General features: G+C 40.9%; 1 protein-coding gene across 1 annotated transcript in view; it reads left to right on the plus strand.

Annotated features, from left to right (window-relative positions):
* LOC142057218 (von Willebrand factor D and EGF domain-containing protein-like) overlaps positions 1–13,322 on the plus strand; it is a 196,826-nt gene that overhangs the window by 141,901 nt on the left and 41,603 nt on the right. The window contains exons 21-23 of the mRNA XM_075092829.1: positions 958–1,851; positions 10,435–10,530; positions 11,292–11,387. Of these exons, the coding sequence (XP_074948930.1) occupies positions 958–1,851; positions 10,435–10,530; positions 11,292–11,387 (1,086 nt within the window). The remainder of the gene's footprint in view (positions 1–957; positions 1,852–10,434; positions 10,531–11,291; positions 11,388–13,322) is intronic.

Genomic DNA, 13,322 nt, shown 5'->3' on the forward strand with positions numbered 1-13,322 from the left:
CTTTCAAGGCCCTTCACAGACTACCCTCTCCCCATCTATCATCCCTCCTTACACAACTGAAAAGGTGGCTGGCTCTGTAACAAGTGGGTGACAGTTACAAACCTGCAGTCTCTCTTACATGCTGCCCCTCACGTCTGGAGGGAGCTGTACACAGCATTAACAAAGCTTTTCCATTTGTCTCCTTTAAATGCTTTCCTAAAACTTTCCTTTGCCATAAGGACTACAAAAGCGTTACATGGTTATACACTGGTGTGATGGGACTAGAGTCTCTTTAGGACACGATCTTGCCAAGGACCATTTTAACATTGTTTATTTCTCCATCTTCAATATCTATCTGTCCCAAACTGCAACATCTCGTCTTACTCCTAGACTGCAAGAGCTTGAATGCAAAGTCTCTTCATTATGTGCTGTCTAGCAGAACATTTCCCAGCCCACTATTGTCATACAGACAGTTAATAAGAAACAAATATTAGCTCAGGTGGTCAAGAACTACAGGGTGCACCACAGAAAGGTGCACAGTGCCAAAAACTCATGGACTAGCGTAAGCCAAAATGAGTAAACCAGCATGGCAAGTGCTTTTGACTGGCTGCAGTTTAACCTCTGTAAACACAGTGCTGCACCTCAAAGGATAATGTCTGACTTTAACTGAGGCTTACTACCTTAGGCTCAATGTTAAACCAGCATAAATATACTTAATCTAGTTCATGAACTGCCACCATGTAAGTTTCCGTATTGCAATTCCCTGTGCATCCAGTGCTGGTGTTACCTGTAGCAGATAACACCATGTCATTTCTATGCCAGCCAGCAGAAATGTGCCCTTAGCATATATCAAAGATTAACTCTTTTACTTCTAGAATTGATGTTCTGTTGTTTGCTCATAAGCTAAATGTTCACTGTGGTTCCCTTAAACTCTAGACCAGCAAATTTGGCTAATATGTATCTTCCTTTCTGCCCTAGTTTCAAGATCTTCCCAAAGCCACGTGGATTTTGCCAGAAGAAATATTGAAGATGCTAGAGGCTCTCTTCAGGAAGACATTTTAAAGAAATCAAGAAACATATATTCCTTTTCCATTTTCCAAACCCAAATTCCAAGACAAGAAACTACATATTTTGTGGAAAGAACCCCCACAGTCATTAACAGTCCATCCCTTACAATGAAAAGGAAGATTTCTCAAGCTCAGATATCATCAGTAAAAAAACCTGATATGGAGTCCCCAGCACCTGAGCAACAATCTTTTCTTGAAAAAAGAAGCGATACACACATTTTCCTCCTGCACGAGGAGCCAGACCCCAGAGCCACAACTGTCAGTATGACAACCCACATCCCTCTCCATTTTAAACAATACAAACCAGGTACAACACAGACTGTTCCTTCTCATCACAACACAAATGCAAGTTCCTTCTTTGCAAGGCCACGTGCTGTTCAGCAATCTCGTTCCAAGTACATCTATTCTCCCAGGAAATGGCCCAGCCGAGTTGCAGTCTCCAAGACTAAACCATCCCAAAATTTCCCAGCAGAGCAGCAGAGACCGCCTCCTTTGGCAACACGCCTCACCTCCCCTTTCCATTTAATAGGTTATTCCCTTGATAGAGCTCCCCAGAGTGCTAGCGTCCCACCAGGGTCTGCTCCCCAAGCAAGGCTTCCAGCACAGACCACAGCAGCCAGAAATGCATACAACAGAGCGATGGGTCAGGTTGAACTGCCAAAAACCAGTGGTGGGATGCATCAGAAAGCTGTCTGCACTAATATGCCATGCTTTACTGGTGTGCAGTGCGAGCCGGCCGAAGATGGAGGATTTAAATGTGGGCCTTGTCCCACTGGATACAGCGGTGATGGAATTACATGTGAAGGTAAGGGGGAAAATCCTCTTTCAAGTTATTTTATAGCTTCAAATCTAATAACTCTCCAAAGTAAAAATTAATTTTTGTTTTAAATTTGGAGATTTTTCTAGCTGGGATCATTCTGGTTTTCAAAGCCAATTATATTTCAAAATAATGGACAGACATCCTATAACTTTGAAAAAGCTCTTTCCACTTACAAAAAAGACTTTTATTTGATAATATCTAATCTACTGAAACCAGGGAGATTGCGATCTTGCTTACCCTTGCTTAAGGCCAGATTCATTCTGCTGAAGTCATTATATTTGAAAACATATAAAACTTCTGTGGGAAAGAGTAAAATTTACGCAATTTCTCTATACAATAAACATTATAGGAAAAACTAATTGTTTTACTACCTTAAAAATTACTTTTAAATATCTAATCCCTTAAATACAAAACTGAACTTGTCACCTGAAATGTATAGCAACAGAAGGGTTTTCACAATATATTGACTTATTTATTAGACAGCTTAGAATACCTCCATAAAACAACAGCATTATGCGCATGGTTGAAACAATGAATTCCCTGTCTTAGCTGTCATTAATTACACCTTTTGTTGAAATCCCTCTGATAAGTTGATATCTTAATTGGCCTTTCACTACACAAAGTAAAAGTGCTTGCATCATTTATTTCATTCTCTTTCACGAATGGTTTCTCATGCTCTGCACATGGAGCAGACAGGCGTAAGTGGGTCTCAGCTGCGCTGCACGGCCTAGTGGTGGACCTCCCGGGGATAACCTGCTGTGAGCAAGGATTCACGGGGGTGGGTATGAAGCCCCCAGCAATACTGCAGCCCTGGAGATATGTTACAAAATACGTAAGAAAAAGTTACTATAATCTTGGGTGCTATAATTTTGCCTGTTTGAACATTTCTGAAATGCCCTTTCTAAAGGACTTAAGGTTACTTGGCATGAAAGACCCAGTCTTTGACCCCTGTTTTATACCTGGAGCTGGAAAAGTACCAAGGAGCTTCTAGTACTGGGAAGCCCAAAGCAAGTTTTGATTGCAGAATGGCCTCCCCTCAAAGACCAGGCCCGTGTACGTATGAATATTTACAAATGGGGGCATACAGCTGCTTTGTGTATAAGTACATTTAGTATGCCCATCAGTATAGTCCTTGAAACATAAATCTACCTCTGCCTTTTACTGTCTCTCAAGATGAGATCTTTTCTTCAATTACTGGTATTACTGAAAATCTCTCTGGAGAGTCCTTAGGATGAAATACTTTATTACCAACATCATTCTCTGTCTCGGGGCTTGATGACACGATACACAAACATCCTTTATTTGTCTCTTGTCACTGACTGTGTCACCTGACTCAAGAATAAGCCTGTCTGATCCCTGCTTCTGCTTCATCCCGAGCCCCTCTGCACACCTGCCAGCACCCTCCTGGAGCATGGCCAGAAGGGTGAAGGGCACCCATTGTACCTCCTGCCGTTGATGCCTCTTCCTATGTCAGATGCAGCTGATTCGTCATGACAGATGAAGTTGAAAGATGAGGGTAATTCCTTGGATTAAGGCCTGTGGTAACCTCTGCTATCAGCACCTTACAACGCCACCACGACTGTACCAGCTTCCCTCAAAACAGTAGTACTCTCTAAGATCAGGAGGCAGCAAAATTGAACAAGTGATCAAAGCTTAGATGAGACCAGCATTTGTGAAATCTTCAGGCTTTGATGCAACATCCGTCGCAAGTGAGAAAAGATTTCAACAGTCTCAGACACTACTGAGTTTTCACCATCCTATTTAATATCAAAATTCATCGAGATAAAAGGAACAGTCCATCAGTAGCAAGTTTTAATATCTGTGGAGCTTGAGGGGATGTGACCTTTGTTTAATAAGAGTGTCTGAAAATACACGAAGATAATAAATACTTTACCGAGTTATATTTATCTTGTGACAGAATGTAAATTTTTTTCTAGTTGTGCAGTTCAAAATCAGGTTTTGAGGACTGGTAGGTAAAAAAAATAAGCAGCACCCTGAAAATTAATTTATCTTCTAAAATAAATTGTATCAAATTTTATTTCTGTAGTATTCTGATCCATTTGGACAAGCCCTTCTGTCTCCCCATATGATTTAGTTGGAAGTCCCCTCCCTCTGCTCCGTCTTCCTGTCTTGAGAATCACAGACTCACAGGAGTCCAGGCTGGAAGAGACCTCTGGGGATCATCAGGTTCAATCTCCTATCCTCTTTTGGAAGAACATAGCTAGATGTCAGCGTGTTTGGCTTATATTCAGGCATCTAAACTGAGATATGTTCAGATGCTCTTAGCAATTGCCATTTAGATCACTTCCTTCACTACCAACAACTTTGTCATCTGTAAACCTTGCTTTTACCCACCTTGCTTTGGCATAATAAACATTACAGATTCTTAATGCTTAATTCTGGCTAATTACTCTGCAGATGAGCTGAGATAAAGTTGTTCCTCAAGGCCCTACTCATCATTCCCATGCCCTTTCCTACAGCTGGCCAGGTTCTCAGCTTGTAGAGCTCTCACCTTCCTGCACAAAGGCAGTATTACCATTTATTAGTAGCCTAATGTCAAGACAAGTCTGCTAAACAGGCAAGGCCATGAAAAACAATTTCGGAGTAGCATTTTAGAGACAGCCAACACCACCTACACAATAATAAAAAATAAGCAGGAGGAATAAGGCCTGCTGCAGTCCACTGGATTCTCCCACATATGCTCTGGCAGAAGACATGCGCTGACCTTTACGGAGCCAGCTTAGCCAAGAGTTCCTCTGGTGATGAGGGAGGTTACCAAATACATGATTTCCACTCTGAGTGTCCTTTTCAAATATATATACCATAAAACCAATGCATTACTATGGTACACTCCTAGCAGTTTTAAGGGACAGCACCTATCACCTGCCAAAGCGCACTGCAGAAGTGCCATAACACTTACAGAGCTTTAAATATTTCAGCTCAGTATGCCAATAGACTAAAAAAAACCAGCACTTTGATAATGTATAACTAGTCCAAACAGGGTTGTTTTCAGAATGTTTCTGATATTTTGCCTGCCATATTACAAGTGGCACATGTAACAGAGCACTTTGTAACATTTGAGGCTAACGCTCTGAAATATTCATTAGTGTTGTTAGTCACCTTAAAGCAGTTGCTCTTCGTCCTCCCTCTATAACAGGGACATAAGCCTGTACTTTCAAAGATGCTGTATCCACTGGACAAGGAAACAAATGCTGTCTTTTCCCCGGGCTCGGTTTGTTCACCAGGGTCTGTGCATATGGCACTGTCTGAGAGCAGCTGTTGTGTTTCTTGAGCTCCTTAGGGTGCCCTAAGGTGGAACATGTCCTTTCCATTCGATAACAGGGTTGAAGTTAACAAAAAAAACTGCTCTGGGCATCATTACTGTGCTTCTTACCGAGCGACCTAAACCTGAAGCCTGAAGAAAAGTAAGAATTTAAGCCAAATTCCCAGTGACCCTTGTTCTTCTCTAGCCCCAAGTTCACTCGATAAGGAGTGCCTGGTTACTAAAATTGTACAATTAAAGAGTCAGAGACCCAGTGCCATAGAATACAGACAGTTATTTAAAGCTATTTTGGATTAGGTGGCAGTTAAGGGCTATTATCTTTCTAGCTTTTTAGCAGTCATAAAAGTTCCTTAGAATTCATATAGAAGATAAAGTCATGCTACTTCAGAAAATCTTCTAAAAAATGTTAAGTCAGTAAAACTCTGGGATATTTTATAGGTTTTGCCTGGTATTTTCTGAAGGAAGGGGAAGACTAGAACAGTAGTAGTCATGCTTTCTGCTCAAGAGTTAAAAACACAGCATTGCCTTGACATTACAAAACCACCGTTCAAACCAAATAATTTTCAAAATAACAGGGAAGATGGAGTAGTTGGGAAAGTATTATGACCTCAGGATACTCAGCTGGATGAAACAAGGCAATAAAAATCAGGTAGCTGACATTCGTCTGTTCTGACATTTCTACACCCAAAATGCTCTACCATACCAGACCAGAAGTCCTTCCCCTATTTCCAATAGCTACCAATAGCAGATGTCTGGCAGTACATGGGAAACATATACTGTTCAGAATAGTCTCTCAGCAAGTTATGGATCATGTACTTCAAAAAACAAAGGTGATGCATTTGAACAACCTGTTCAACCTTTCCCAGCCACATCTGATTTTGCAGTTTTCTATCCTATCCCCCCACGTCATGTCTTTCCTGAAGATCTAATGTATTTACTTGTTCTTCGTACAAAAGCTCTTCTATAACTTTGGTTATCCCTGTCACCATTTTTTGCCTCTTATCCACTTTTACGAGATCTTGTCTGAGCTGGGGGATCAGATCTGAACGTGGTATTTAAGATGCAGCTCACAATGGATACAGACCATAATAAAGTCTGGTATTTTGTGCTCTGCTCATTCCTTAACAATTCCTAACAATTTATTTCCTTTTTTTGACTGCAGATGAGCACTCAGCTGACATTTCACAAAACAAAATCCATTAGTACAACCTAACCAGAACCTTTGTCTGCATTTTTATTCCCAATTTATTCAGTCAAGTTAATCTTGTTAATTTTCTGTCTGTAATGATGGGTATTTATTTCATAACTGGGCTCTGGACTGCTGGACTATTTAACTATGCATATGGGTTATTTTAATTGCACTGATATTTGCTTTAACCCTATCCTTTATTTCCTTTATCTGTGTATCTTACATGAAAAAGAAAGGCATATCTGTTCAAAAGGAAAACCAATAATCTGGTTAGCCTGCAACATAAATTTCTTTTCCTTTTTTCCCCTCCTTTGTGCTGCACTTATTCAAACTTCATCTGTACCTTCAAGAAAATAGATCAATGCATCTTTGAAAGAAATAATGTACAGTGATTGCATGAAACAAGGTAGACTACGCTCCTTCCAGTGAATTTCCAAATTTTTAAATGGAACTGCAGGTACTGCTCTCACACCTCCGAGCCTGGCTTTAATGGTGCCCGCCCAGGACCTCATGTGCCGACTGCACAAGGAGTTTACTCGCTGTTCAGATGTTAAGCAATAATTCTGCCTTGGATGCCATTTGCTGATTAGGTTATTGGAAATGGAGGAAACAACACAGCACCTGGTATTCCTGAGTACCCCCAAAGTTATCGTAGAGAAACTTATAAAACGTACATGATCTCATTTTAATGGAAAAAAGTAGTTTCAGGATATTTCCCAAAAAGCCCTTTCAGAGAAAACAGTAATGGACTTCTCCATTTTCACCTCCAGCTTTTAAATTATAAACATAAACATACGTACTTTTGACAGCCAGATTGACCATTTGCAGCAATATTTTCCTCTTTACTGTCATTTTATATCATCCAAAACCGCTTAGTATAAAAACACTGCAATACCTTTGTACAATTTAGCAAATGCTTATGGAAAAATATATTCATTCCAGAAGATGAAAGATTGAAGTTTCGGAAAAGAATTTGACACAAACAGTATATTTCTATTACGGAGGGAAATGTCTTTTAGGTGAATATTACTGCAGCCAGTGTTCAGTTTCTATCTTTTGCTCTTCACCAGTAATAGAACAGTTTTAAACATTTTACTATTAAATGTCACCATAAGAGCTAAATGTTTTAATATCCAAAATACCATGTTCTTTTCTGACAGTTCAGATGCATCTCAAAATGTGTAAAGGCCAGATGGAAAGGACTCTATTCAAATGGACACATTCGCTTTAAGTGCTACATACAAAACACAGGGAAATAAAGCAGAATATGTTTGAATGTCTCTCTGCTTGGCATAGCACTGAGGCACCTGGAGGCTTTATGCAACCATCGTCCTACAGGAAAGGCAATCACTTTTCACATACTTCAAAAAGAGTGGTACATTTTTCCCAGATTTTGTGTTTCCCTGTCTCCATGCAGAGAATATTACCTAATTCTTCCTACTGTTAATTTCTAATTGCAAAGAAACTCCTTTGTAAGCACATCCTGTGCTCACCCAAGCCCAGAAGAATGGAGAGGCTTCAGATGGACGTGCGTGCAGCCAACAGGTCGGCACCCACCTTTCAAAGCCCTGAAGTCACTGACTTCAGTGAGATACAGCATAAGCCACCAAACGCAAGCGGTGGCTTACAAATATAGTCCTGCAATTTTAAAGGAATAACAAATGTCTTTGAAAACAGCACCAATTTCTTTCCCTTTCTTCCACTTTCCATTTCATGGACTACTACCTGCTGTTCACCCTAATAGCATGAGACCCCGAGGTGCCTGAGCCTCTGACCTGCTCCAACAGCTGCTAACGGTGGCTGAATTAGAAGAACCTTGGGAAAGTTTAACACTAACTGCTTAAATGGGTCTAAATCAAATCTATTTAGTTGTCCAGACAATGTCAATTTTTTTTAGTCTTTTTTTCCTCCCAGATGTACTCTTCAAATTTCAGCTAAAGACATGCTGAATTGCAAATGTCTAAACCTTATAGCCCATCAAATCAAAGCTAAATTTAGCTTAATGACATTCTCAGCATGTATAATATGGATCTAGACTATATCTAGCAAGTTTTCTGTTCTCAGGCATGTCAAATCCTAAATTTATTTTAATGCAACATTGAAAATTTCACAGTTAAAAGTATATGGTAACAGGAAATGTAAATACTGACATACCTGAAGAGCAGATTTAATACCAAATACATTCTTTAATGTTACTTTTGTCAAAACAGTTTATTTAAAGGTACCTTCTGGGAGCATATCTTCTTAACTGCAATTGGAAAATTTGTGGTGGCTTTCATATTTTTTTGGATGGCAAAGTTCATAGGCAATGGCCTTATCTGAAGGCTTGGTGAGATCACAAGAGGTGAGGAGGCCTTCAATGCGTGAGCTTTGTTGAAATTGTGTAGTGCCACAAGCGTTTGTCCTTCATTTAGCTTTCTAGTTACATGGTCCATTTTCCAGTTTTAAGAGCAAAATGTGGTACATTCGGGCATTTTTTTCTCCTTGTAACAACACCTAAAATGAAAGATGCTTTGTTTCATATCTCTAACTTCATTTTGCATTTTCCTTGGAATAACCTTTCTTAGCTTCATATCCATTATAAAAGACAAACCCCTGCCAGTAAAATGGGCCAAAGTACAACATTTTCCTTTGTATTCACTTCCCAAGCATATGGAAAGATATTTTTCATTCTGTTATGTGAGCTGGCTTTTTTTTTGGTGAAGCCATGAGCGAGAGCCAGCTGACACACACGCTTTGCTCCCCTGCACACAGTGCTGCTTACAGTGAGTATCAGTGGTGCCTTCTACCTTCAGTGGCCTCCTCTCCTCCACGCCTGTGCTTGGCATACAAAACTACCTCTTATTAGAGGGCTACTAATAGAAGTGTTCATGCCATCAGATGTTACATTTAAGAGGCTAAACCTTCCAGGCTCCCTGCACTATAAAGCCACCAGGTTCATAATGACCAACACAGAAAAAGCAAACAAGTGCCTTCAGCAAAGAGCGTGTTTCAGGAGCTGCAGTACTTCCCAGCTTTATGCAATACACCTGCTCATCCTCTTTCTTCCACAGAACTACACTGCATATTGCAATATCTTGTAGCGGTTCAGCCGGCAGCTCAGCCCCACACAGCCGCTCGCTCACTCCCCCAACCGTAGATGGGGCAGAGAATCAGAAGGGTAACGCTCATGGGTTGGGATAAGAACAGTTTAATAATTAAAATTAAAAAAAAAAACAACAGAAACGCAACGTAAAGGAGAACAACGAGAGGCGCAAAGCGCCGGGGGAGGGGGGAAGGGAGGGGGGAACGAACCGCCGAAACGAACCGCACACGCCGCAGCCGCCCGCCGCCACGCCACTCCCGAGCCGCCAACTGCCCCCCTTCATATACTGGTCATGGTGTCACGTGGTACGGAATGAACGTGCCATTGGCCAGTCGGGGTCAGCCGCCCCCGCCGTGGCCCCGCCCCTCCCAGCCCCCCCCCCGCCACGCGGCAGAGCGGCGGAGCGCGGGAAGCTGGAAAGGCAGCCGCCCCCACACGGTGAGGAGAATTAACCCCTTCTCACCCAAAACCAGCACATACGTCAAGAAATCATAATCTAACTTGCTCGTTTGTCTGAAGAACTCACACTACTGATTAAACATTTAAACTCTTGCTTAAACGTTTGTCAGTTTGCTGACAAATTTCCTTGCCATTCTTTTCTAGGCAAAAGAAACAATCTCTGCTTTAGTGTAACTTCTGACACCTGTTAAGGCTTACTGAACATCCGCAGGCAAATTTGTAGAGAGGGATGGGCAAGGTCTTTAGTATTAACTACATTTGTACATGATCCATCCTTAGACTGCAAAAATACATACCTAAAAATGTGCATGATCAGAAGTTAAAAATTATTTTGATAAAATCAATCCCTTGCAGACATTCTATAGCTACTCATTAGTTAGTGCTACATTCCTAATGTGATACCTACTTTCATCCTGCAGTGTTTCCCTCAGTAGCCAAAATACTTGTTGGATTAATAAAATGGTATGGGAGAAGTATAGCAAGTGCTGTGTTCCTAACCACACAGAAAGTAATCTTTGAACCCTATTTTTTTCTGATATTTTATTCTTGCAGTGCAGTGTGATCCACCCTGTGAGCATGGAGGAACTTGTCTATCCCAAAATACTTGTTCTTGTGTTTATGGATTTGTTGGTCCTCGATGTGAAACAAGTATGTATGAACTCATCCAGGCTTTTCTCCTCATTACATGTTTGAATGTGCAGAAAATTAGAAGACAGAAAAAAGCATTTTTATTTTTCTATATTTCCCCTTAAAATGATGATTGAATAGAGCAAGGAAATCAAAGTATAATATATTGAAGTAATACGGTAGCTAAACTATTTCAGAGCATATATTTACCAGCAGCATAACTGTATTATGTAAAAATATGCACATCTATATCAACATTTTCTACATAAAAGTGCTTCCGGAAAAACAAACAAACAAGCAAAAACCTTCATGTTATTTACAGTAACATTTATGAAATTCAAGGTTGTGTGAGCGAATGCAGTAATGCTAATTTCAAGAACACAAAAAGACAACCATACCTCTTAGGAGTCACGTTATTGTACAATACAAGTTACAAAAGAGGTTCAATGTATAGAATATCTGGGACAAACAATCAGCCTTCAAACCCTTCTATATCAGCTGAATGGTGAAACATACGCAGTTGCATTATTACAGTCCTCACTGCTTATTGAAATATCAGGTTTACCTTGACAGGAATATAATTTTATCTCTGAACCAGAGTAGCTGGAATACTTAAAAAGCAAAGACTTTTAGATGCAGGACTTCTAATAAAGAAAGAAAACCAAGGGACAGATTCATTCCTCAGTTTACCTCTTGCATTAGTTATTTGCTGTAATACAGCAACTTTAGGATCTACGTTGGTGTTACCGACAAGAGATTTTGATCCTTTGCATATTTTCCAGTGGTGTGTAACAGGCACTGTCACAACGGTGGGGTCTGCGTGTCACCGGATGAGTGCAAATGCAGAAATGGATGGAGCAGCCCTTCTTGTGAAACAGGTAAATGGTTAGAAGTGACTGGACTCTCCTGTCTTTTGTTGCCTGAAATCCATGTGGTTCCCACAGTTCAGTGGTCACACTGGGAATTTCTTGAAGAATTAAAACATAAGAACAGGAGACCTAGGAAAGGGCAAAACCTCGGAAGGCTTTGAGTTTATGTAGGTATTCATAAGTTTAGATGTTCATTTAAATCTCAGGGTCACAATCAAAGCATTTTTGCAGCTTTTTAAGGTTGTGTGATTCTAGAGTTTATTCTTAGTGTGAACAAAGATTAAAACAAAACTATTCAACATTTCAGAAGTTACAACCTTATTAGGTAGCTTCTGCAAATGAGAATAATTCTCACTGAGGCTTTGGAGATTTGTTGATTTACAGTCTCAGCTGCCATGGACATAACCTCACTCTTTGTTGGCCTTATTCATGGAGAGCTCAAAGAATGAGTCCTGCCCCACGCCTGCAGCGGCAGAGGTGCGGGCCGTGCAGCCATCCGCATTGCTCACGAGCGGAGCAACTTCCAGTTTTCATTGCTTTTAACCCTACGCATTTCTCTCAAGGTATGACAGCGGGGCAGAAAGAAGAAGGGTTTGGCTTTTGGTGATTTTTAATGGTATGCAGTTAAGTCTGAACTTACAAGTACAGTTTATGGCGAAAGGAATCAAAGGAGGCCAATTTAAGTAAGGACAAGAACATAAGTAAGAAACTGTGGCTTCTGGTGCTAAGTTAGCAACTACATGCACACTTCTAATACTGCATAGTCTAAGGAAGAAAAGAGAACACAGAAGGATAAAGTATCAGAAACTGAGATTGGCTCCTCAGATTTTTGTGGTCCAGTTCTTGGATTCAGTTTCACCATTCCAGAAGTTGGCTTCTGGCTGTACAAGAAACGACAAAAGCCAGTTTGCACAGAGAACGTAACCATTCACGCCCTAATGTTAGACATCTGGCTGCTGCCAAGATTCACACTCCTCCTCCCGCGTTTCATACTTGCAGAGTACCTACAAAGGCATCCACAGAAGTGTGCACGCTCAGGGAAAAAACACCTCCACCCATCAGTACAAAATGACAAGGTGAGGATTGGAAATAGGTACCTATTTCTGGTCAGGACTCATAGTTGTGAACCCTGTTTTGAATAGATACAACTCAGACCTTCCTCTCAGGGCCTAAGCGCTAAAAGCTGGAGTACATATTTTTCCTCCAAAGGCACAGCAACTACAGCACTCACCTGGGACAAGGTATGCAAAATAGTGAAATATTAAAAGGAGCAAGAACGAGGAGTTCCTTAATCAGTGCCAAACCTCAAGGCTACAGAGACAGTCTGCCTCTGCCATAGTGAATATTAAATGACTAAGACACCTTCAGCCTACATTACCTTTCCTGGAAGGTGAGAAATGTCATTTTAACCTCCATCTCCCAGAGACTGCTCTTCCTGTAAGTGTTGAAATGATAGACCTACTGAGGACACATAAATTAACCCAGCTCAGATCCACAGTAAATGGCTGGGATTGCCACTAGCTATTCTGGTTCCCACTATCTCCTCTGTTTCCTGCCGGAGATTATTCTTGAGATCTGCAAATTTATTTTGGGGTGGCTTTAAACAGGATTATTCCAAGAGGAGGACAAGCAACAGCAGCAGAAGCAGTGACTGCCAACCCAGAATAACAGCAGCAGGAATTCTTTGTCTGCCAGTACTTTAGGTGAAAGACTGTCAGGCTCACCTCTCTGGCACCGTTCTGTGTACACTACACAGGGTATTTTGTGGATGCTCTTGGGGTTTCCTGACTCAAGAGGTACGATAGGAGTCTCTGGATGAACACAGATATAGAAACAAAAAAAAAAGGGGGGGCTTAGGGCACTTTACCAATTGAAATATAAACACTGACAGAGTGTGGACATCTGTGAACTAACTAGGGCAATGAGGCAACTAATCCAGATTTG

This window comes from Phalacrocorax aristotelis, chromosome 5, assembly GCF_949628215.1.
Source record: "Phalacrocorax aristotelis chromosome 5, bGulAri2.1, whole genome shotgun sequence".
NCBI classification, from domain to species: Eukaryota; Metazoa; Chordata; class Aves; order Suliformes; family Phalacrocoracidae; genus Phalacrocorax; species Phalacrocorax aristotelis.